General features: G+C 42.3%; 1 protein-coding gene and 1 pseudogene across 2 annotated transcripts in view; both read right to left on the reverse strand.

The window, feature by feature from the left end:
* Positions 1-464: 464 nt before the first annotated feature.
* The window catches only part of TMEM248 (transmembrane protein 248), a 34260-nt gene continuing 12180 nt past the window's right edge, over positions 465-22544 (reverse strand). The window contains exons 2-7 of one of the 2 annotated variants that reach the window (XM_034988727.1): positions 13691-13867; positions 9101-9386; positions 7459-7609; positions 5298-5481; positions 3759-3902; positions 465-3182 (exon numbers count right to left, since the gene is read on the reverse strand). In XM_034988727.1, the coding sequence (XP_034844618.1) occupies positions 3162-3182; positions 3759-3902; positions 5298-5481; positions 7459-7609; positions 9101-9386; positions 13691-13849 (945 nt within the window). In that variant the 5' untranslated portion in view covers positions 13850-13867 and the 3' untranslated portion in view covers positions 465-3161. The remainder of the gene's footprint in view (positions 3183-3758; positions 3903-5297; positions 5482-7458; positions 7610-9100; positions 9387-13690; positions 13868-22544) is intronic. The other variant, XM_034988728.1, reaches the window with a different exon arrangement.
* On the reverse strand, positions 10714-11414 carry LOC117999222 (annotated as a pseudogene).

Genomic DNA, 22544 nt, shown 5'->3' on the forward strand with positions numbered 1-22544 from the left:
TATGAAGAACTGCAGAGGACGCAGCGTCCTGGCAAAGGAAGCCCAGCACATGTGGGAGCTCTGTAGCAGGAGAAGGCCGAGCGGGCTGAAGTCTGCTTCTCGTAACTCGGGCCAAGTGCATGCGAAGGGCTTATGTAACTGAGAAGGGGGTCTTCAAAAGCCCATAGCTACTTAAATGCTCCCTAGTGGCCTGTATTCCTTACTTTATCTACTTCTGGGCAGGATTAGGGCCACGCCGGTGAGGACCTTGTTGATCCAGTGCATTAAAAGAGGTTTTGTACTCTCGGGGAGACGACCCGGGTGCTTGCTGAGGCCAGCTGAGTAGAAAACGCGGCCCACCGCACATCCTGAGGACTGGGGACACTTGGAGAGAACAGCTTGCAAAACACCCTCAATTACTTATCGCAGATGTTCTTCCCTTAGAAAACACCCCTCAGATGGCAGGAAACAGGAGACACGGCAAATAAATTCAGAGGTTTTATTCTGTAAAGCACATATGCACATATTTCAAACACGGAAAATTAATCTGGGAGTGAATGCCATAACAGATCAGCTACTGACCATCATGCAAGGTAAGTGAGATGGGTCCTCTGGCCCTCGTAACCCCACAGTGCCTGCAGGAGGGTTGAAAACCAGGATGCTGAATCCTACAGACTGCCAAAGAAATTGCAACCAAAACGCAGGCTCCTAGTGACGAGAAAAACTTACAAATAGAATCAAAACTGATTCAAGTCATACAGTGAAAGGACAAAAGGAAAAAGGAAAGAGATCAATATGATCTGAAACAACCATTTAATAGTAAGTTGCTAACCTTTGATTGGACCTCCAGTCCAAGATGCCTGAGAACGCGCCAGGGCTCCCGTGTGGGGTCACTTGGAATGGCACCTGGGCCCTGTGTGGGATGCTCTCCTAATCCTGAGGTCCCACAGCAAGATGTGGCGGAGGACTGGGCCTTGTCTGCAAGTGCCTGGGTATGAACAGGACTCTGCGCTTTCTGAGATTCCACGGGAGTCTCTTCGGTTCCTAGACCTCTTCACCCAGGTCCACGGTCTCTCCTCTTCCCCGCCTTCCTTTAGACACCTGACTCTGGGTTTCCATAAGATCTTTGAGAAATTACCTGCTAGAGTGAATGCTGGATTTTAAAGTGTGTGTCCTGGCCTCAGGACAAGTCATACTGTCCAGGCATTTTTGGCACTTCCTTCCCTCATGTCTAACAGAGTCCTTCCTCCCCTGGCTACAGAGTCCAGCCATTCCCTGTAATTAAAACAAGGGTAATTGATATTAGCAACAAGCTGGATTGAACAAACCAGTGAAATTCACTTTCTTCACCTGTCTCCTTTTAGGGTACTCTGCCAGTTCTAAATCTCTCCAACTCCACTTCACTGGGATATTATTAATTCAGTAGCAGCTTAACCTAAAATCTGGTGGTCTTATGATATTGGTGTTTCTAAAGGCCAAGCCAAATGGCTCTTTCTCCATCTTGTCTCGTAAAAGTCTCAAAGTCTCTAAAGAGAAAACTAAATGAACAGGTTAGCCATGCATCATGTAAGCAACTCATAAAACTGGATAGACAAGTATGATTACTGTGCTTGAAATGTACCAAAAGGGAAAAAAAAAGGGATGTTAACATACTAAATTACTACAGTGATTACTTTAACAATCTTCAGTAAGAGCCCACAATTGTTTTCCGTTCAAGAATGCCTGGGATCACATGTTCTAGGCCAATTATTTCAGACTCCAGGACCGATTCTAATTTGGAACAGACTACAGACCCGGAGTTGAGGGAAAGAAGTGCTGACGTCCAAGGTCTTAACTGCCCTTCTGCTCTACAACATTGCTTGGGAGAACACAGAAGTCAGTAATGACAGTGAGTTATTAAGGCAAAGAGCTATTATGAAAAACAGTAAGAATACAGGTAACAAGAAAGGACTAGAAAAGACAACGCAATTTTTTTTTTACAAGAAGATGGAGAAGAAGGAAAAAGGGATAAAGGGCCTAGATCATCAAAATGCCACAGGAAAGAAAAATGCTTTTGGTTTTCCTCATACATGGCAGATCAGAGCTGCTTTCCTTCCAATTCCACAGGCATCATTTCATGTCACTGATCTACCAGTTGCCATTTTCCTTTTGAAGATATGTTCACTGCACACAAATATATGCAAAAAGTAAAAGGAAGAAAGAAAATCCACTCCCTCTTCAAAGAAGACAAGAAACTCTTGCACAACTATTAGACTGAATCATCTTTCTTTTTCCATACTGCCATCTGCATTCCAGAAAACAGAACAGCTAATTTCTACTCTACTCTAGAGCCATTTACTTAATTTTTAAGCTCTTTTGAGTGAGGACGCTGTTTCAACTTTTATAACGGAGGGAAGGGACAAGAGAGGAGGAGACGACAGTGGAACATTCTGTGCCCACTCAACTCACACAAGACCAGGTTCCTCACCATCCATATGGAAAATGAAACTTAGATCTTTACCATGTAGGTGATTTTTCAATAGTTAACTTTTTACTCAAGATAAAAGCACAAGTCTGTCCTAACTAGAGTAGTATTAAAATGTGACTATTTTACTTTTCTTTTCAAAGAAAAAAACAAACAAAACAAGAAACTAAGAAAGATAGGCATGTTTCCTTGCAAGCAAAACGGAGAAAAAGGGATTATTGTTGTTACCATGATTATTAAGCCACAGACACATAAAATCCACAAAATGGACTGGTGGCTTTGGAAATGCAATATCACATCAAAGGTGCAGACTGTTTCGAACATTCTGTACATATCGGGCTGAAACAAGAACCAAAGCAAACCTCAACCCCGCCAGCAATGAAATGCCCCCGTGACCTTGGTGAAGACAGCATGGTCTGCCCTGCGGCACTGAGATCACGATCCTCTCCGGCGCTGCACAGGGTCGTCCCACCAAGTCCACAGGGGAGGCTGAGGGTTCCGGCTGCACCCAGTGCGAAGCACGTGCATCATTGGACCAATTTCTGAATAGATCTTTATAAATATATACAAATCAGTTACAGGCACTTGAAATGTCTTTGGCTGGAATAACCCAACATTGCAAGATAATATATTCACAGAGTGTCCAGGCCCAGGCTGGGTTCAGCAGGCAATGATTATGGTTCTCTCAGTCTCTCTTAGAAAACGGGCAGTTGTGGGATTAGGCATCAGCCAAAGCCACCTAGAAGAGAACAAGATGAGCAAACCCATCATACAGCAAAGCCCAGGTAACTCAGCCCCACCAGCACCCTTACTGGGTTCCGGTCTCCAACCAAACACCAGGGAGCTACGTGGCATGCATCTATCGAGCAGAGGAATTACGAAATCCCTAAGAAAAAAAATCTCACTTAGCAGGGAATGAAGAGAAATCTAAAAGTCTCCTGCAGGAAGCGGCCGATCCAGCGGAACCCCCATGCGGAGACAGAGTTAACGGATTTGAAACCATGATCAGGATTCTGAGATGATTTCTCAAGCTGATAGAAACCAAAGGAAGCAGCCCTTCAGGATCCACTGCTCTCCTACGGGACTTTGAGAACAATTCCCACTCCGGACCTTTCACCAGCTAAGAAGTGGGTGTATGGCTGAAAATCCAATACCATGATTTAGGCTGAGGGCAGACTACTTCTGATAAAAAGACAAGACCTAATTTCTCTGGAGGAAAGGAGCCACCAGCAATAAAGGGAATAAGGACTAAGCTGGACTTCCTGTCTACAGAGATCTCCAGCAAAATACTGGGCCACACCCATCCACTGCTCACCTTCTCAGGACAAAAGTCAGGATTGCTCTGACGCAATTTGCTGGGTCTGCCTTTGATAACCGCATAGCAAAACATTGTTATCACCATCACGAAGAGGAAGTAACTGGTGTGCATGAGATGCAAATTTATTAATGAACGGTCATCCTGAATAAAGAGAATAAACCAGAAACATCTGCACTGAGTTACTGGAAGATTTTAATGCTAGGTTTCTGGAAACAGGGTTCATAACCTCCAGACTTGCCTCAACTTTAATTCTTAAACTGGAAGGAGAGTGGTTTCTCTTTTTCTCTTCTAAACTTTTAAAACTAGATCTAAGTAAAGACGGTGTTCCTGGGGCCACCCACTCCTTCCTAAGGGAGCCCCCTGCCCTGGCTTCTTCACTCCCACACTGCCCAAGAGCACCCCGCCCCCAGGTCTCCCCTTCCCCAGAAAGCCCCAGAGACCCAGAGGCTTCAACCCCTACCCTTCTCTTCCGTCCTCTTCCTCTGACAGCCCAAGCCTCTGTTCCCAATTCCTCATTACTCCCCCACCAAGAAGGCCTCTCCCCATGGGCAGCTAATCCTTCTTTGTCTTTCCCTCACTTTCCAAGCCCTTGATTCACTCCTCTCTGACCTCCCACATGCGGTCAGTCACCAGGCCTGCCAGGTGCTGCATCCCAGCCATGCTTCCATTCCTTTTCCTAAACACACACACACCTGCAGGCCTCGAAACATCAGCCTTGGGCTCCATCCCATAAATGCATCATCAGGTGGGCAGACCAGTCTTCCGCACACACTGCTTTACAAAAACCCTACAGCCCAAACGCAGGAAGTCTAAGTGCCTCACACACGGCCTTCTGGACCCTGGCCTCTGCCCAGCATCCAGCCTGATCTCTGTTGCTCACTCCCGCAGGCCCCCAGTCCACCAACTGCTACAACTTGATACTAGAAAGAGAAAACAATCAGGCAAGAAGAAATCTACCTACCATATACTAACAGGAAGAAAAGTACAGACATTTAACAAAAATCAGTGCAGTCTGTTAAAAATGCGTTCAAGTCTAAGCAGGAAGCCAAATGAGCCAATCATCCACTGGTCCAGATTATGGGGTCTTCCTCCTTATTAAGTAAAACCTATCCAGCTCTCAATATCTAGCCAAAGACTGATCTCCTCCGACCTACTTCTACCTTTCTAGAATTCCAAACTATTTACTGCTCATACTGACACTGACCAGCTATTCCCTGCGTGGCCGTGTGAATGAGCAGACGGTAAGAGCATCCCTTGTGACCCGTAAGAGTCAGGCACAGGGCGGCTGCTCGACAAATGTAACCACTGGTGACCAAAGCAGAAAAGGAAGAACGGATGCAGAGTTTCCTTAACTCACAGGGTGGCACATTTTTCCGAGCCTCCACTACTCCACCCAGTCTCCCGGCCCAGCTGGAAATCTACAATGGCATGGGCTAAGCTAACGCGAGGAGGTAAAGAGGGCCTACATAACAGTGCCCAGATACCGGGAGACAGACAGACAGACAGACACACACACACACCATTTTTCTCACTTACGTCCGGAACAATAACTGTAAGCTTAGGATTTAAAGCGTGGTAGACTTTTCCAATGGCCCCCTTGTAACACCAGAAAGGATTGTAATCTTGAGCATATTTTGTGTTGGCGTCTCTGGCGGTTGTGAAGATCTTGTACCAGAGCGTGGCGTTGCTGTACGTGTCAGGAACACAGTGTGGCGGCTGTCTGCAGGGGAACAGAGGAAAAGACACGGGCTCAGTGGCCTGAGACTTTTACCCGGGTCTCACCCACGGCCTGGGCACAACACTGAGCATAGCCATCTGTGTGGAAGAGAGAAATAAGAGACATACATTTCTTTGAGATGAAGACCATCGTGTTTTTAGTTCACAGATTTATTTATTTTATTTATTTATTTGACCGAGAGAGACACGGCGAGAGCAGGAACACAAGCAGGGGGACGGGGAGAGGGAGAAGCAGGCTTCCCGCGGAGCAGGGAGCCCGACGCGGGGCTCGATCCCAGGACCCTGGGATCATGACCTGAGCCGAAGGCAGTCGCTTAACAACTGAGCCACCCAGACGCCCCAGATCCACCAATTCTTTTCTTTTTTTTTTTTAAGATTTATTTCTTTGACAGAGAGAGACACAGAGAGAGAGGGAACACAAGCAGGGGGAGTGGGAGAGGGAGAAGCAGGCTCCCTGCTGAGTAGGGAGCCCGATGTGGGGCTCGATCCCAGGACCCTGGGACCATGACCTGAGCCAAAGGCAGACGCTTAATGACTGAGCCACCCAAACACCCCGTTCACAGATTTTTTTTTAATTTAACAAACACATAACGGAATAAGAAATAGGCATCCAACATTTGGAAGTCTGGTTGTTAAGATCTTTGCCTTCCCAAGTCAACTAACCCATGGTTCTCTTGCCTATGATGTACCCAAAGAGAGGCCTGCTCCTTTTAAGCCCATTTTCGCAAATTATCTAAATTCTTAGTCACAACTGAAAGTTTTATACACAAACTTCTTCTTCAGATATTATAACCAACAGCAAATAATACTTAACTTATCTGCTCTTGTCCTACAAACCTCCAAATATCTAAAACAGAAATCCCAGAGTATCCTTTTTTTTAAAAAAAAAAAAGAGAAAGAGAGTGCGTGTACGCACGCACAGGGTGGGGCAGAGGGAGAATCTCAAGGAGACTCGATGCCCAGCACAGAGCCCGACGTGGGGCTTGATCTCACGACCCTGAGATCATGACCTGAGCTGAAATCAAGAGTAGGACACTCAACCGAGTCCCCATGCGCCCCCCCCAGGGTAATTATTCTTATTTAAGAAGAATTCATCATAGAATTCTTTTAAATAGGCTACATCTTGTGTATTTCATATATTTATAGATCATTATCTCCATTACAGAGAAAAGAGGCAAAAAAAAACAACCAAAAACAAAAACAACCCTTAAAAAGCCAAGTGGTAACATGGATAGCTGCTCAAAAAATATGAGGCGTAAGTTTCAGCAACAGAAACTGTTTTGTGGAGGGCGCCTGAGCGGCTCAGTCGTTATGCGTCTGCCTTCGGCTCAGGTCATGATCCCAGGGTCCTGGGATCGAGCCCCGCATCGGGCTCCCTGCTCAGCGGGAAGCCTGCTTCTCCCTCTTTCTCTCCTTCTGCTTGTGTTCCCTCTCTCGCTGTCTCTCTGTCAAATAAATAAATAAAATCTTAAAAATAAATAAATAATAAATAAATAAATACAAATGGGAACAATGAGATGGCATTTAAAAAAAAAACTTTCGTGGAAAGAAAGATTCATTTATGCTCTCGATTTACAAAATAACTGTCTGAATAATGGAGATGAATAAAACTTCATCTTTCAGGAGGCTTCATTATAAATCATTCTGGTCATAGGATCAGCTCTTATTTATCTTCTCTGTGACAGGCTTCTACCAACAGGACAGGCGGCCTAAGAACATACAACGAAACCAGATGCTTTTACTACCTGAAGCACCCACTCACTCTCTGATACTTATATACAAAGGTTCTACCTTTACGATTCTGAATTCAACTTAAATAATCCTTTAGACAGGTCCAGCTGTGACAATTCTACACAGTAATTTACTGCAAGCATCCTGAGAATCTGCTGAAGCACCCCAATCACACTCATGGTAAATGGAGCTTCTGACACACATCCACCGGGGTCAGGAAAACACTTACACGGTGACGGGGAACACACCAGGGTTGGCTGTGAGGGTCATGCAGGTGGTGAACACCACCTGCTCACAGTGACCATGAAGGGCACAGTCGTCTGAACTCCAAGCTGTAGGCAGGGTAAAGGTAATATTGATCTCCTCGTGGGCTTCCCTGCCTATGAAAGAGAAATGGGGGGGGTAGGGCAGGGGGAGGGAGAGGCGTTGGTAAATAAAGGTTAAGAACTCATATATTTATTATGCTCTGGGATATCAATGAATCCTGGACTCAAACCCACCCAGGAATCCCCTATCAGCCCACAGAAGCAAGACATCTGCCTCTGTGGGATTTGAGGAACAAGAGTTCTGAGCCAGACGCTGAGGCCTGCTCACCTGGGAGAGCCACAGTGTGGCAAATGGCAAGGGGCCACTGTTAGCCAGGGCCTGGAGATGGCAGGCATCAAGGGCCCCCAGTGCCCAGGCAGAAAGCGGGGGGCTGGGTGAGTCATTATCACCACTGTTTTAGCACCTGTGTGACACTCGTGCCATTTCCAAATTGCTTTTATATGTATCCTTTCACATAAAACATACCGCTATCCCACAAACACGACCAAAGAAGCGATACTGTTCCCCTTTCACATATGAGCAGACTGAAGATCAAGGGGTCTAACAGACTTCAGGAAGGTCAGGGAACTGGTAAGGGATAAAAAAGCTTAAACGAAAACCAAGGTGTTCTAGTAACAGCAGGAGAAGGTCCACCTACTGCCCAGAAGTCACCCTTGCCTCATTCCCGTGGGAACAGCTCTCACCCATAAAAGCCAGCAGGAGGCTGCCAGGCACTCCGAAGTTCCTCTAAGGAGTGAGAGGCTCTTGGTAACAAAGAACCAAAGACTATTCTTCTAAGGTTTAGGCCTCCGTAGGAAGCCTTTCCTAATTATTCTAGCTTCTGCTACTTTCTCAGCATTCTCCTGAATCACTTACAGTCTGTCCTGGTCAGAGGGTACTACAGGTCAAAAGGCAGTGCTCAATGTTCTATAGATGTTATTTCTTTTTTTAAAGACTTATTTATTTGAGGGAGGGGGAGAGAGCACAAGTGGGGCGGGTGGCGGCAGAGGGAGAGGGAGAAGCAGGCTCCCCGCTGAGAGGGGGGCTGGCACTTAATATAGCATTCCCTTTGTGCCGGGAACTATTGTTAAGTGTTTGATAAATATTAATTCATGTTATCCTTCTCTCTGCCATAATCCTAAAATTCCAATTGACAAGACCAGATCTTAGGCTTTTTCTAGTTCTTCCCAGCAGCTAGCACAGTGCTGAGCTAACATGGGCATTCGAAAATCTGTAGACTAGTAACAATATCTGTAGTATGTACTGAAAACTCTAAGATGAAAAACTTGAATAAAAATCTTGCGCTTGTAAATATTAAAACCAGAGTAGGCCTCAAAGTTTCTTCTCAGTCACTTTTATTGAGAGCCTACTATTTACCCAGCACTTTAAGTGAAGATGTAGCAGAAACAGTTCCTTCCTGGCTTCACTTAGTTCAAACTCAAGAGAAGGGGAGACACATAAATATAAAAATAATCTGATGAGTAAAAACCACATACTACTAATACTCTGTCTTGGAAGAGTTGCTGCCTAAGAAAATCTGAACGGAAAATGCTACACTCACATACCTGAAAGTCCAATCTGATGCCCTAAAATGGTGGAGTACAGATGGGTGACATTGCGAGAGTACCCTCCAAAGGGTTTCAGCGGGTCCAAGGTTAGGGTGATCGCAACGGAGATGTTCACTGGGCCCGCGTCCTCCAGGGCCTGCGGGGACTGGGTGGACACTCTGGCCTGCCCGCTGGTCACCGTGCTCTCCGGAGTTGTGGTGTCATTTGTGAGATGCTTCAGTGTTTCGTTCTCTGACACACACAAGTCCAAATCGTTAAACCGCAGCAGAAACGTATTCCAATCCTGCGGTGACAGGGAACAGAGGGAAGGAAGTATGAGCGGTCTGGAAGTGCGGTCTGTCACTGCACTCCATGGCCATGACCACCCGGTGGGGTCGCGGGGCCACAGAGCTCAGCACTGAAAATAACAGTGACGATCCAGCCAGCGGCCTCTTGCATTGGCATCCTAGTGTTGGTTTTCCAAACAATCTAAAATGTGAACTCTTCATTGGCATGAGATATTAAACTAGGTGATTAAACCAACTTATTCAAGAAAATGTGTAAAAAAAAAAAAAAATAGCATATACTTGCAGAAAATGATCTAGCTTCAGAAGCAAACTTGAAAAGAAAGCTTGAATGAAAGTAATAAAACATTAAAAGCATTAATCCAAACTCACTTAGCAGTTATGATTAGTTATTATTTTTTAAGACTTTATTTTTAAGTAATCTCTACACCCAACGTAGGGTTCAAACTCACGATCCCGAGATCGAGTCACCCGCTCCACCGACTGAACCAGCCAGGTGCCCCATGATTAGTTCTTTATTTGTTTTCTTAATTGAGTTTTTATTGGTTGTTTTGAGGATCAGTACAGACATTTCAATTTGTACACAATTCTTAACATATATACCGAAAATCTAAAAAAACCATGTAGTTGTGATTCTTTTCTAAAAGTTATTCCAGTGACCTTCCAGCTTAAAATTTGGAGGCAAATTTTCCTTAACAGTATATCAAGTACCAAGATCTTCAAATGCTGATACACTGTTACATTGTTAAGTCCCATTAATTCACAACTTAATATCATATACACTACATACTCAAATTCTCAATCTTGCACAGTACATTAACAGGGTTACTAGGAAAACTGGACTACCACAACCAAGATGTTACAGAGTGCACAAGAATTCTGACCAGGAGAGCCAAGATCTAGGAGTGGTTTCCTTTAGGAAACAATTCTACCAAAAACAACATGGGAATAGAAGTAATTTAAAATATTCAAGACATAGTAAATGCACGACTGACTCCAAATTGCCATTTAGTATGCTTGGTATTAGAGGATATAAAATTACCCCATCTATGGAATGTTGAGCTGACACCCAAGACAATCAAAGCCTCCCACATTCAATATCCCACTATTTCCTGGTTGTACCAAAAAATAAACAAACCAGCAAATGATTTCACCTCTTTAAAAAAAGCATTTACACTTAAAAAATGGGATGAGGTGGGATTCCCTCCTTCTTAAAAATGTTTCTAGAGCTACTAAAAAACTTGCATTTACAAAATAGTTGATAAAAATATTCCTCTGGATTGTACAAGGGCGACAGGGACCACTGATAAGACATGGTTTATGGTATTAATCAGACTAGGCTTCTTTCTCTCCTGCTTCATCGGAGGCTGGACTCTTCTCATTTTTAGTTTCTCTGTTTTCTGCAGGTAAGTCTTCTTTTGTTTCTTGGTTAGCCACTTCAGCCTGTTTTGCCTTTGCTCCCCCTTTCCCCTTTGTTTGCACTTTTTTGTCTGAAGATTTATCCTTTCCTGCCGCCTTGTTTGGCTTTGTTTCCACTTTTGCAGGAGGTTTAGCTGACAACCTCGCCGACCTCCTCTTGGGCTCCTCCTTCGCCGCCCCCTTGGCGGAGCTGACCTTCCTCTTGGGCACTGAGGCAGCGGGGCGGGCACGGGCTGGGTGCCTGTGGGTGCCTGTGGGCCCCTGCGGGCCGCGGCGCACCGAGAGCCTTCGCGAAGCTGGGCTGGGCGCTGCCGCTCCTCCCGCCGCCCGAGCTGCTGGGACCCGCCCTGTTTGTTTGGTTTTTTTAAGTAAGGCTGCCTTGGGGCTCCTGGCTGGCTCAGTCAGGAAAGCATGCGACTCGTGATCTCAGTTGGGGTTGTGAGTTCGAGCCCCACCTCGGGTGCAGAGATTATGTAAATAAATAAAACTAAAAAAATAAATACATAAGGCTGCCTTAAAATAATTCCTCAAAAGGTCAGTTCTATACACCTTGCTTTCTCTCTGTAGAATGCAAAACCACAGTCAATACCAATATTCATGCGGTCCATTTTCCCCCTTGTCAAGGACTTTGAAACATGACCACCTTAAAACAGGAACAATTTCAAAAAGGAGGAGAAAAGATGTCTTCGGGCATCTCTTAATATGTTTGATGGTTTAAATCGTAAGTAATTTTAAAAATACATACAGCTGGTTATGTCATGATTAAACTGAAACCAACATAGTGAAGTACCCACCTGGTTCTATTTTAATTTAATTTTCACAGAAAAGCAAAGATGAATTCAGGCTGAAATGGCAACAACAAACTAGCCTAGGCTGTCACATATAACTTCTTCCTCCAAGCAACGTGAGTCTACAAAAAGTTGCCAAATGTCAAGACAAACCAGGTTACACTTCCAGTTACTCTAACACTAGCCTTGACTAAAAATGCCACTTGATATCCCTGACCCTCCTTCAGGGAGGTAGAGCTGAGACTTACTCTCTTGTCCCCTCATCAGGCTACCTCTTGAAAAAACCCTTTCCTTGCTGCATTAAAAAAAAAGAAGGAAGGAAGAAGAAAGAAAAGAAAAAAAAGCCATCTGAGCAATCCTCAAGCAGTCAAGCGGGTCTGCCTTTAGAGCATCAGTCTATCAGTACATGGCATTTATTAAGACTGCAACTGGATGTATCAAATTACATTCTCCCCACACCTACAAACTCAGCAGACCAAAAACATAAGGGCTGAAAATGAACATTCTAGTCTCATCCCTTCATATTCCAGACATGAGGGAACTGAAGCCCAGAGCAACTTTATGGACTCTCTACATTCCACAGTTGAAGGCAGAAGCAGGATTAGGTTTTTTGATTCACAGCCCCGAACTTTTCCCATATTCCTAAGGTCCTCATTTGAAAATAAAATCACTAAGTTAATCATAACCAAAGTTCTGCAGCAGCTTGGCACTGCTTTCCTGCAGACCTCGAGTCCATTCTGAACAGTCAGCCAAAGCCAATGTCAGGCCCCATTTCAATTATTAAGGACTAATTATCCAGGCTGCCTCTTAATCACTTGTGTTGGCCAAGTGTTCAACATGGCCTTGGGCTCCGAGGGAAAGCAATGCCAGCATGCTGCAGAGGCCTAATTGTGACTAGAATATTCATTTTCAGCCCTAATGTGGGTGCAGCCTATTTGCACAACCTTTAAGGATTCAGGCAGAGTCAGAACAGAGGGAGAACTGAGCCAGCCAGTCTGTTTCTTGGTTAGAAACTCTTTGAAAGGGTTTCATGGCAGAAAACAGCTAAAACTTGATACCTAAACTGCATGAGAGTTCACTTGTGAAGGTGGCCCTTCCGGCCAAGGTATTCGAGGATCAGAGAGCACAGAGCACAGAGCAAGCCATGATCCCCATTACCCCAGTAGAACCGTCCTCTCCATCACAAGGCAGGAACAGTGTGATCTCAAACCCCGCCCCATTCCCACTCCCACCAAGGCACACACTCAAGAAGAAAAAGGATAAGAGAAGGCACTCCAGGAATCAACTAAGGCAGGAACTCATTTATCCTAAAAGAAACCATATCCACAAGTAAATTTACCATATCATTAATTCAGCATAATTTCTAACACGTAAAATACATTTATTAATAGGTACATTATCATTCAGCTCTATTAAATAAGAATTGTTAACTTTGTGTTGTTTTCTTTGTATATGCAAAAATACACCTTTTAAAATCTGTATTATGAATGTTCGACTATTATTTGCCTAGATTAAGGTTTAAAGAGCAATACCCTAATAATTTAAATTGACCAGTGTAAAATCTAGAAGGCAAATTTGTAGATAACTGAAGTTCTGCTTAATAAAAAAAGACAAATATATTTGGAAATAAGATCCAGCTTTCTATTTCTTTAGTGTCCCTTCTCAGGCAACGAAAAAGCTATCAGTACAGCTAAATAGAACCCCATATGACATATGGCTTTAAAATAACAAATGTTTAGTTTTTAAAAATAGCAATGAGCCAATTTAAGACTTTAATAATAAATTTAAATTATTTATGATTAACTTAATAATAGCAAATATGGTAGTTCTCTACGTTCTTGACACACTTTCCAAATATACTTTCCAAAACACGTTTCATTGCTGAAACAGTGTAACTGAAACTGGTAACATTATTTAAATCAATAGTTGTCTGACTAGATACTTTCAAACAAAGTGAATCACAGGAAGATGGAAGACTGGATTGTGAAAAAAAGGCTGCTTTCTCACTAGGTTAGAAAGAAAGGTGTGTGGAGAGCCCAAAGGTGTTCTACTATGTAAAGTCTGGCCAGACTGAGAGAACTTAGAATATACCATACCTCTGCCATTTCCGGTGACTTAATCTCCTTGATTTTGAAGAAATAGCCCAAGGTCAGGAAAGCTATAGCCATGGCACTCACACTGATCATAAAGACCACAAGGGGAGGCCGGCTGCTGATGTACAGCTTCAGGTTCTCCAGGGGGTTGATGCTGAACATTATTCTGATCAGCTCCACCTGAAAGGGATTAATCATTAGACTCATGGACTGACTCGCCCAAAGAAGCCCTATGATCCCTCCACTGTTGTTTCATTTCCTGGTGTTGGGGAGTGAGGAGGTCACTCACTATTGAGCTTGAGAAACGTTTAATCATAAATCTACTCCAAAGACTAGAAGAAACACTAAATGTGAACTGTCACTACATCAAAGTGCTAAGATCTTAAAAGCTATGCATTTCTCTTTCTGTTTGAATCTTCTAATTATTCTATAATGAACATTTGCTGTTTCCATAAGGACTACTAATAATAGCACTTGCTATTTCTACTTAATGCTGAAGTAGGTCCATAATAGGACATAAATACATGCCAACACGTACAAAAAGAAATTGAGGATGTTCTCATTTCCTACCACTGAAAGGTTCAACATTCTGTCCTGTTCCCTGCCATCCTCATGCCCATCCTAGCAACTGGCAGAGAGACACATAATACATGTTTAACTGTACCACTCCCCTGCTTAAAGCCCTCCTAAGGCTTCCCACGAGACCGAGGAGAAGATCAGGAACAGCTCTCCCATGGCCCACAGGGTTTCATGTTGCAGAAGCCCTACCAACCTCAATGACCATATGTCCAGGAACTTCCTCTCCTCCCTCACGGGGCTCTGGCAACGCTGGCCTTGCGATTTTCTAGGATCAGCTTGTCACTTTCTGCAAGGAAGTCAGCCGGGACTTGCATGGGGACTGCACTGACCCTGTAGGTCAGTTTGGGGAATACTCCTGCCTTCTTAACAATACTGGCTTCCAGGCCATGAACCTTCCCATTTACTTGCGTTTTCTTCAATTTATTCCAACAAGTTTTGTGGTTTTCAATGTATACGTCTACACTTCTTTTGCCAAATGCATTCCTAAGTATTTCATTCTTCTTAGAATTTTGGAACATTTCCTATATGAAGGCATTTCTCCCAAATTTCCAGGTGCTTGCTCTTCTTAAAATGCAGGTTTCCACTCAACAGTCAACTCCTCAGAGAGGCCTTCCCTGACCACCATCCGCCCCCGCCTCTCAGCGCCCTGCTTTAATTCTTTCACACTGTTTAGTCAAGAGTACAGTTAATTTTCTACTTGTTTGCTGTCTCTCACCCCTGGGTTCTGAGCTCCATGACAACAGAAATTTTGCCAATCTTATTCACTGCTCTAGCCCTGGTTCCTGGCCCCTAGAACAGGAGCTGACACATAATGAGCAATTATATACATGAACACTAAAAAAAGCAACTAAAAAAAAAAACTGTAACAGCTTTTAAATTTGAGAGAAAAAGCTGCATCAACACCCCCTAAGAACAGCAACCACTTGCAATAAGCCAGGCTGTGTGCTCCTTCGTCCTCACCAGAGTCCTTTGAGATGGAAAATAATATCCTTTATGCTCTTCCCAGAGCAGCATCCATGCATGTTTTGTGTATTTTTCCTATAAAATCAGATACAATTACTGGTATTGCATAGGGAAACGTGGAAAATGATATATTGAGTATATTCTTATACTATTTTCATTCACATTGTTTCTGAGATTTATCTGTTGATCTACGGAGATCTAGTCTACTGAATTTACCAGCTGTATAGTATGCAACTGTAGCTGAGTTTTCCTGGACTGAGGAGCCCAGTGAGGGTCTTCCCAGTTTCCCTCACCTAGGCCCTGCAGCAGCATGCACAAGAAGGGCTCTAGGTCACAGGGTAGGCGCATCAGCAACCTGATTTGGTCATGTCGGACGGCTCTCCAAGAAGTCCTACCAGCGACTAAAGGGCTCGCTCCATTTCCCAACATTCGTACCAACACTTGAACACTTGATATTCTAAAGCAATGTTATTGACTTGGACCAACAAGACTGATGTGAAGTGTTATTTCATCATTATTTTAAATTGCATCTCCCTCACACTGAGCATCTTTTCACTTCTTTATCAGCCATTTAGATTCTTCCTAGGTAAACTGCCTGAATCTTTTGACTACTTACCAGTTGTTTGTCTATTTCTCGTTAATGTTCAGGAGTTCTTTTTATGTTCGTTAATGTTCAGGAGTTCTTTTTATATTCTGGATCCTAAGCCTTTTCCAGTTTTTTATGTTATATGTAACTACTTCAAGTCTGTGGATTTTCTTTAATACAGTTTATGGTATCTTTTACCATACGGAAGGTTATTTTTTTTTTTAACAACTTTATTGATATATAATTCACATAACAATTCACCCATTTAACATGTACAAATCAATTCACAGAACTGGGCAACCTTCACTATAATCAGTTTCAAACATTTTCATCATCTCATAAAGAAACCCCATACTCTCTAGCAGTAACCCCCTAGTCCCTCTGGCCCTAAGGCAACCACTAATACACCTTGTCTCTATAGATTTGCCTATTTCAGACATTTCAAATGAATGGAATCATAATACGTGCCCTTTGGTGACTGACTGCTTTCACTCAGCATGATGTTTTCAAGGCTGATCCATGATGTAGCATGTATCAGTACTTCATCCGTTTTTGTTGCCAAAAATATTCCACTGTACGAAATATTTTATTCATACATTTTGCATATCCATTCATCAGTTGGTAGACACGTTTCTACTATTATGAAACATGCTGCTATGAACATGCATGTGTAACATCTTGTGTGGACACAGGTGTCCATTTCTCTCGGCTGTATCTGTCCCATATACCCTAAGAATGGCATTGCTGGGTCATACGGTAACCACATGCTTAACCTTTTGAGGACCTGCCAGGCTATTTTCCAAAGCAACTGCCCCACTCTGCATTCTCACCAGCTGTATAGTGAGTGTTTCGATTTCTCTACCACCTCACCCACACTTGTTATTGTCTTTTTCATTATTGTCATCCTAATGGGTGTGAGGTGGTAACTCACTGTGGCTTGATTTGCATTTCCTCGATAGCTATAAAGTTATTGATTTTAATGTATTTATCACCCCTTTCCTTTTATGATTATGTGTATGTATGTATTATCTGAGAATCCCTTTGGTATCTTTATATGTCAAAAACATTTTTTTCATTATTTTCCTCTACAAGTCTTATAGTTTGATTTTTAGTCTCTTATCTACTTGGAATTGATTTGGGATTCCAGAATCTAATAGGCTTCTGGTTTAATCTTTTTCTATATAGGTGGCCAATTGTCCAATACCATTCATTGAACATGGTTTTATATTGAACATGGATTTCCCATGGATTTGTAATGCTATCTCTCATATATACCAAGCTCCCAAATTAATGTAGGTTTGTTTCTAGGCTTTTTCTCGTGTCCCATCATGATATCTGCATTTCCCCACCTCAGTACCATGCTGTCTGAAATTTTGCCATCTAATACAAGAAGTCTACCATTTTACTTTTATTCAAAACTGTCCTAGCTCTTCTTGGCCCTTTACCCTGCCATATGAATTTTAGGTCCCAAATATAAAGTTCCCAGAAAAATCTTGTTGAGATTTAAACTGGAATTGTCCCAAACAGACTATTAATTTGGGGGAAGAAGTGACATCTGTATAACACTGAGTTCCCTAATCCATGAACAGGGTATCTCTCTCCATTTATTTGGGTCCACTTTTCTTTTTCAGTAATTTTTTAACTGTATCTTATGCATCTTATTAGACTGATTCAAAGATATACTGATTTATGCAGCTATCACTGAGAGCATCTCCTAAAAATTGCATTTTCTATTGTTAATGTATACAAAAGCAACAGACTTTGGTATATTGATCTTGATTCCAGACACACTGCTGAAATCTTTTAAATTCTAACTAGGTTATTTGTAGCTTCTCTTGGATTTTGTGTAGACAGTCACACTGCAAGCTAATAAGTATTTCTTCCTTTCCAGCCCCTATTTCTTTTTCTTACGACTTTGACTAGAATCTTCAGTGAAATGATGAATAGAAGTGGCAATAGTAGATTCCTGCCTTTAAAGGAATTGCCTCTAAATGTTTCACTATTAAATACAGTAGATGTTAAAGTTTCTGAAAGAAAACCCTCAAGTTAAGAAGTACACTTCCATTTCAAGTTTGCAAAGAGACTTTCATTATAAACAAGTGTTGCGGGCGCCTGGGTGGCTCAGATGGTTAAGCGTCTGCCTTCGGCTCAGGTCATGATCCCAGGGTCCTGGGATCGAGTCCCGCATCGGGCTCCCTGCTCCTTGGGAGCCTGCTTCTCCCTCTGCCTCTCTCTCTCTCTGTCTCTCATTAATAAATAAATAAAATCTTTAAAAAAAAAAAAGTGTTGCATTTTAACGAATGCTTTATCTGCAACTTTTTTTTTTTTTTTTTTTTAAGATTTTATTCATTTCTTTGACAGAGAGAGACACAGCGAGAGAGGGAACACAAGCAGGGGGAGTGGGAGAGGGAGAAGCAGGCTTCCCGTTGAGCAGGGAGCCCGATGCAGGGCTCGATCCCAGGACCCTGGGATCATGACCTGAGCCGAAGGCAGACGCCTAACGACTGAGCCACTCAGGCGCCCCTTATCTGCAACTTCTTATCAATTTTTTCTCTCTAATCTGTTGACATGAACTATGTTGATTTTCTCATGCTGACTCATACTTGCATTCCTTGGATAATTTAACATGATCACGATTTTTTAAAACTACATGACTGGTTTATGTTTGCCACATTTTATCTGGACCTTTTAATATCTATTCATAAGAGATAAGAAAATGATCAGCCATGATCACACTCTCCTTGACTAGTAGGACTAAGTCATCCTAGTATCACAAAATTAACTGAATTGTCCCGACACGCATTTTCTAAAACGTGTATAAGATATTAGCTTTTATTTCTTTGAAGCTTAGCAGACCTTGACCAAAAAAAACCCTGGATTCACCAAGTTTTTCTTTGGTTTTATATCTGGGTGAGTTATCTTAACTGCTTCATCATGGTTTTAATGATGGTCGGTCTATCTTTTCTATTTCTACTGAGTCGGTTTTGGTAAGATGTGTTACTCTAGGAAACTACCCATTTGATATCGGTTTTTAATACTTCTAGACACAGTGTAATTTTGTGATTTGTTCACTGTTTTATTTACTTGTAGTTATGTTTTTTTTCACTACAAATGTTTTCGTGTGTTTGCCTTCTCCTCTTTTTAACCAATCTTTCCACAGCTGTATTGCACTGATATTTTCAAGAACCAGTATTTGGTTTTGTAGACTGGGTCCAAATAATTTGTTTTCTATTTCAGTCATTTCTACATGTATTTTTTATTATGTTTCTCCCTCTGCTTTCTCTGGGTTTACTCAGAGAAACCCTTCAATTTCTCCAACTTCTTCAGCTGGAATCTTATCTCAGAATTTTTGTTCTTCTTTTCTAATGTAAGCATTTCAGAATAAAAATTTCCCTCAACATACTCCTTTTCTTTACCTAAATTATGTTCATGCCCTCAGCACTACCACCAATCTAATCCATTCGCTAATCTTGTTTTCTTTCCAAAATATATCTCAGGTTCACCCACTTTCCCCCATCTTCGTGTGAAGATGTATCAGCTCTCCACAGCCCTAAGACCTCTATATCCAAGAGCTCAGTGAGTATCTCTATACCTACACATTCCACAACATGTCCGAAACTGAACTCATCTGCTTTCCTGCCAATATGACTCTTCTCCCTGTATTCCCCATCTCAATACATAACTCTGGAAAACATCCTAGACTACTTGTGCCTTCCCCACTATATCCAAGCAATTATTAAGTGCTAAAGAGTCTCTTTATTATCTCTTACTTTCTCTTCCTCTCCATACTCCTCGGCTACTGCCCTTAGTTCAGGCCCTCATCATCTTTTTCTTGTAACTATCACTAAGAGTCTCAACTGGATCTGCCTATACCAGTTAAATAATCTATCCTCCACATGCTGTGAGAGTTACTTTTTCCAAATGTAAATCTAGGCACGTTACTGCTTAAATCTCTCAGAGCTCCAACAACCAAGGAATGAAGTCCAAGCTCCTTAGAATGGCAAGTCACCATGAGCTAGGTCTTATCTACTTCTCAACAGTCTAACTGCTTACAATTCCTGAATATATTAGACAATATTATAGCTTCAAGCCTTTCAGTCTGCTGGTCCTCCTGACCTTCATGAACCACATCCCGCTACTTCACCCTCCTCTTTCAAGACTCAAGGGACACCTTCTCTATGGAACCCTTCCTGGCCCTTCCCCACACCCAGCCCCTCAGGGAGAAGTGACCACTTTCATTTATATGCCCCCACTCTACTCTGCAAATTTCTCACAGACACACTGAAACACCTCACTGCAGTTGTGTATGTATACATCTATCTTCCCAACCAAGCTGTAAGCCTCTCAACGACAGATACAATGTTTTACTTGTCTCTGCATAATCAATACCCAGACACAAAATAGGCAGTTTTTAAATGTGCAAGTTCATTAAATGCATCAAATAAATCCAGACTTAAAACATAAACTAAAAAATAATTTAGAAAATGATTATAGCAAGATTGCAGGGTACAAGGCTAATATAAAGAAGTCAACTGCATTCCTATATATGCCAGCAGGAACAAGCTGAATTTGACACTATAAACACGATACCATTTATATTAGCACCCCCCAAAATTAAATACTCAGGTATCAATATAACAAATATGACAAGATCTATGTGAGGAAAACTACAAAACTCTCATGAACAGAATCAAAGCACCAAATAAACAGAGCGATTCCATGTCCGTGGATGGAAAAACTTGGTATGTCAAAGTGTCAGTTCTTCCCAACTTGACTTATACATTCAACACAATCCCAGTCAAAAGTCCCATCAAGTTATTTTGTAGATATCAACAAACTTTTCTAACATTTGTATGGAAAGGCAAAAGAACCAGAATAAAAGAAATACTGAAGGAAATTTGGAGGACTGACTCTACTCAACTTTAAGACTTATTATAAAGCTACAGTAATCAAGACAGCGTGGTATTGGCCAAAGAACAAACAAATAGACCAATGGAACAAAACAGAGCATCCAGAAATAGACCCACATAAATGTAGTCAACTGATCTTGCTTTGACAAAGGAGCACAGGCAATACAACGAAGCAATAACGCATCGTTTTCAACAAATGGTGCTGGAACAACTGAACATCCACATATTAAAAAAATGAATCTAGGGGCGCCTGGGTGGCTCAGTCGTTAAGCGTCTGCCTTCAGCTCAGGTCATGATCCCGGGGTCCTGGGATCGAGCCCCACATCAGGCTCCCTGCTCGGCAGGAAGCCTGCTTCTCCCTCTCCCACTCCCCCTGCTTCTGTTCCTGCTCTCGCTCTCTCTCTCAAATAAATAAATAAAATCTTTAAAAAAAAAAAAAAAGAAGAATCTAGACACAAACTTATACTCTCCACAAAATGAATTCAAAAGGGACCAGACCTGAATGTAAAATGCAAAACAATAAAACTCCTAGAAGATAACACAGAAGCAAACCTAGATGACCCTGAGTTTGGTGATGACTTTTTAGATAGAACACCAAAGGCACCATGCATGAAAGAAAGAACTGATAAACTGGACCTCATTAATGCTCAACATCACTGATCATCAGGGAAATACAAATCAAAATTACAATGAGTGATCACATCATACCTGCCAGCATGGCTAAAATCAACAACACAAGAAACAACAGGTGTTGGGGAGGATGCAGAGAAAGGGAATCCTCTTGCACTGCTGGTGGGAATGCAAACTGGTGCAGCCACTCTGGAAAACAGTATGGAGTTTCCTCAAAAAGTTAAAAACAGAACTACCTGATGATCCAGCAATTGCATTATTAGGTATTTACCCAAAGAATACAAAAATACTGATTCAAAGGGATACATGCACCCTGATGTTTACAACAGCTTTATCAACAATAGCCAAATTACGGCAACCTCCCAAGTGTCCACTGACTGATGAATGGATAAGGAAGATGCAGTATATATACACAATGGAATATTACTCAGCCACCAAAAAGAATGAAGTCTTGCCATTTGTAACCACATGGATGGAACTAGAGAGTATTATGCTAAGCGAAATAAGTCAGTCCGACAAAGACAAATACCATATGATTTCACTCCTATGTGGAATTTAAGAAACAAAACAGAAGAGAACACACTGACAGTTACCAGAGGGGAGGAAGGTGGGGATGGGGGATGGATGAAACAGGTGATGGATGAAACATGATAGGAATTAAGGAGCGCACTTGTTGTGATGAGCACCAGGTACTGTATGGAAGTGTTGAATCACTATATTGTACACCTGAAACTAATATAACACTGTATGTTAACTAACCAGAACTTTTTTTAACTACCTAGAATTTAAATAAAAACTTTTAAAAAATTGGGCTCATTACAATTAAGAATTTCTGCTCTATGAAACACACTGTTAAAAGAATGAGAAGACAAGCACAGACGAGAAAATATTGCAAAAGACATATCTGATATAGGATTGTTATCCAAAATATACAAAGAATTCTTTTTTTTTTTTTTTTAAAGATTTATTTGACAGAGAGACACAGCGAGAGAGGGAACAGAAGCAGGGGGAGTGGGAGAGGGAGAAGCAGGCTTCCCGCGGAGCAGGGAGCCCGATGCGGGGCTCGATCCCAGGACCCTGGGATCATGACCTGAGCCGAAGGCAGACGCTTAATGACTGAGCCACCCAGGCGCCCCTATAAAAAGAATTCTTAAAACAGTAAGAAAACAACACAATTTAAAAATTAGCC

The sequence above is a fragment of the Mirounga leonina genome, unplaced genomic scaffold, assembly GCF_011800145.1.
Source record: "Mirounga leonina isolate KUSES-001 unplaced genomic scaffold, KU_Mleo_1.0 Mir_454, whole genome shotgun sequence".
Taxonomy (NCBI): Eukaryota; Metazoa; Chordata; class Mammalia; order Carnivora; family Phocidae; genus Mirounga; species Mirounga leonina.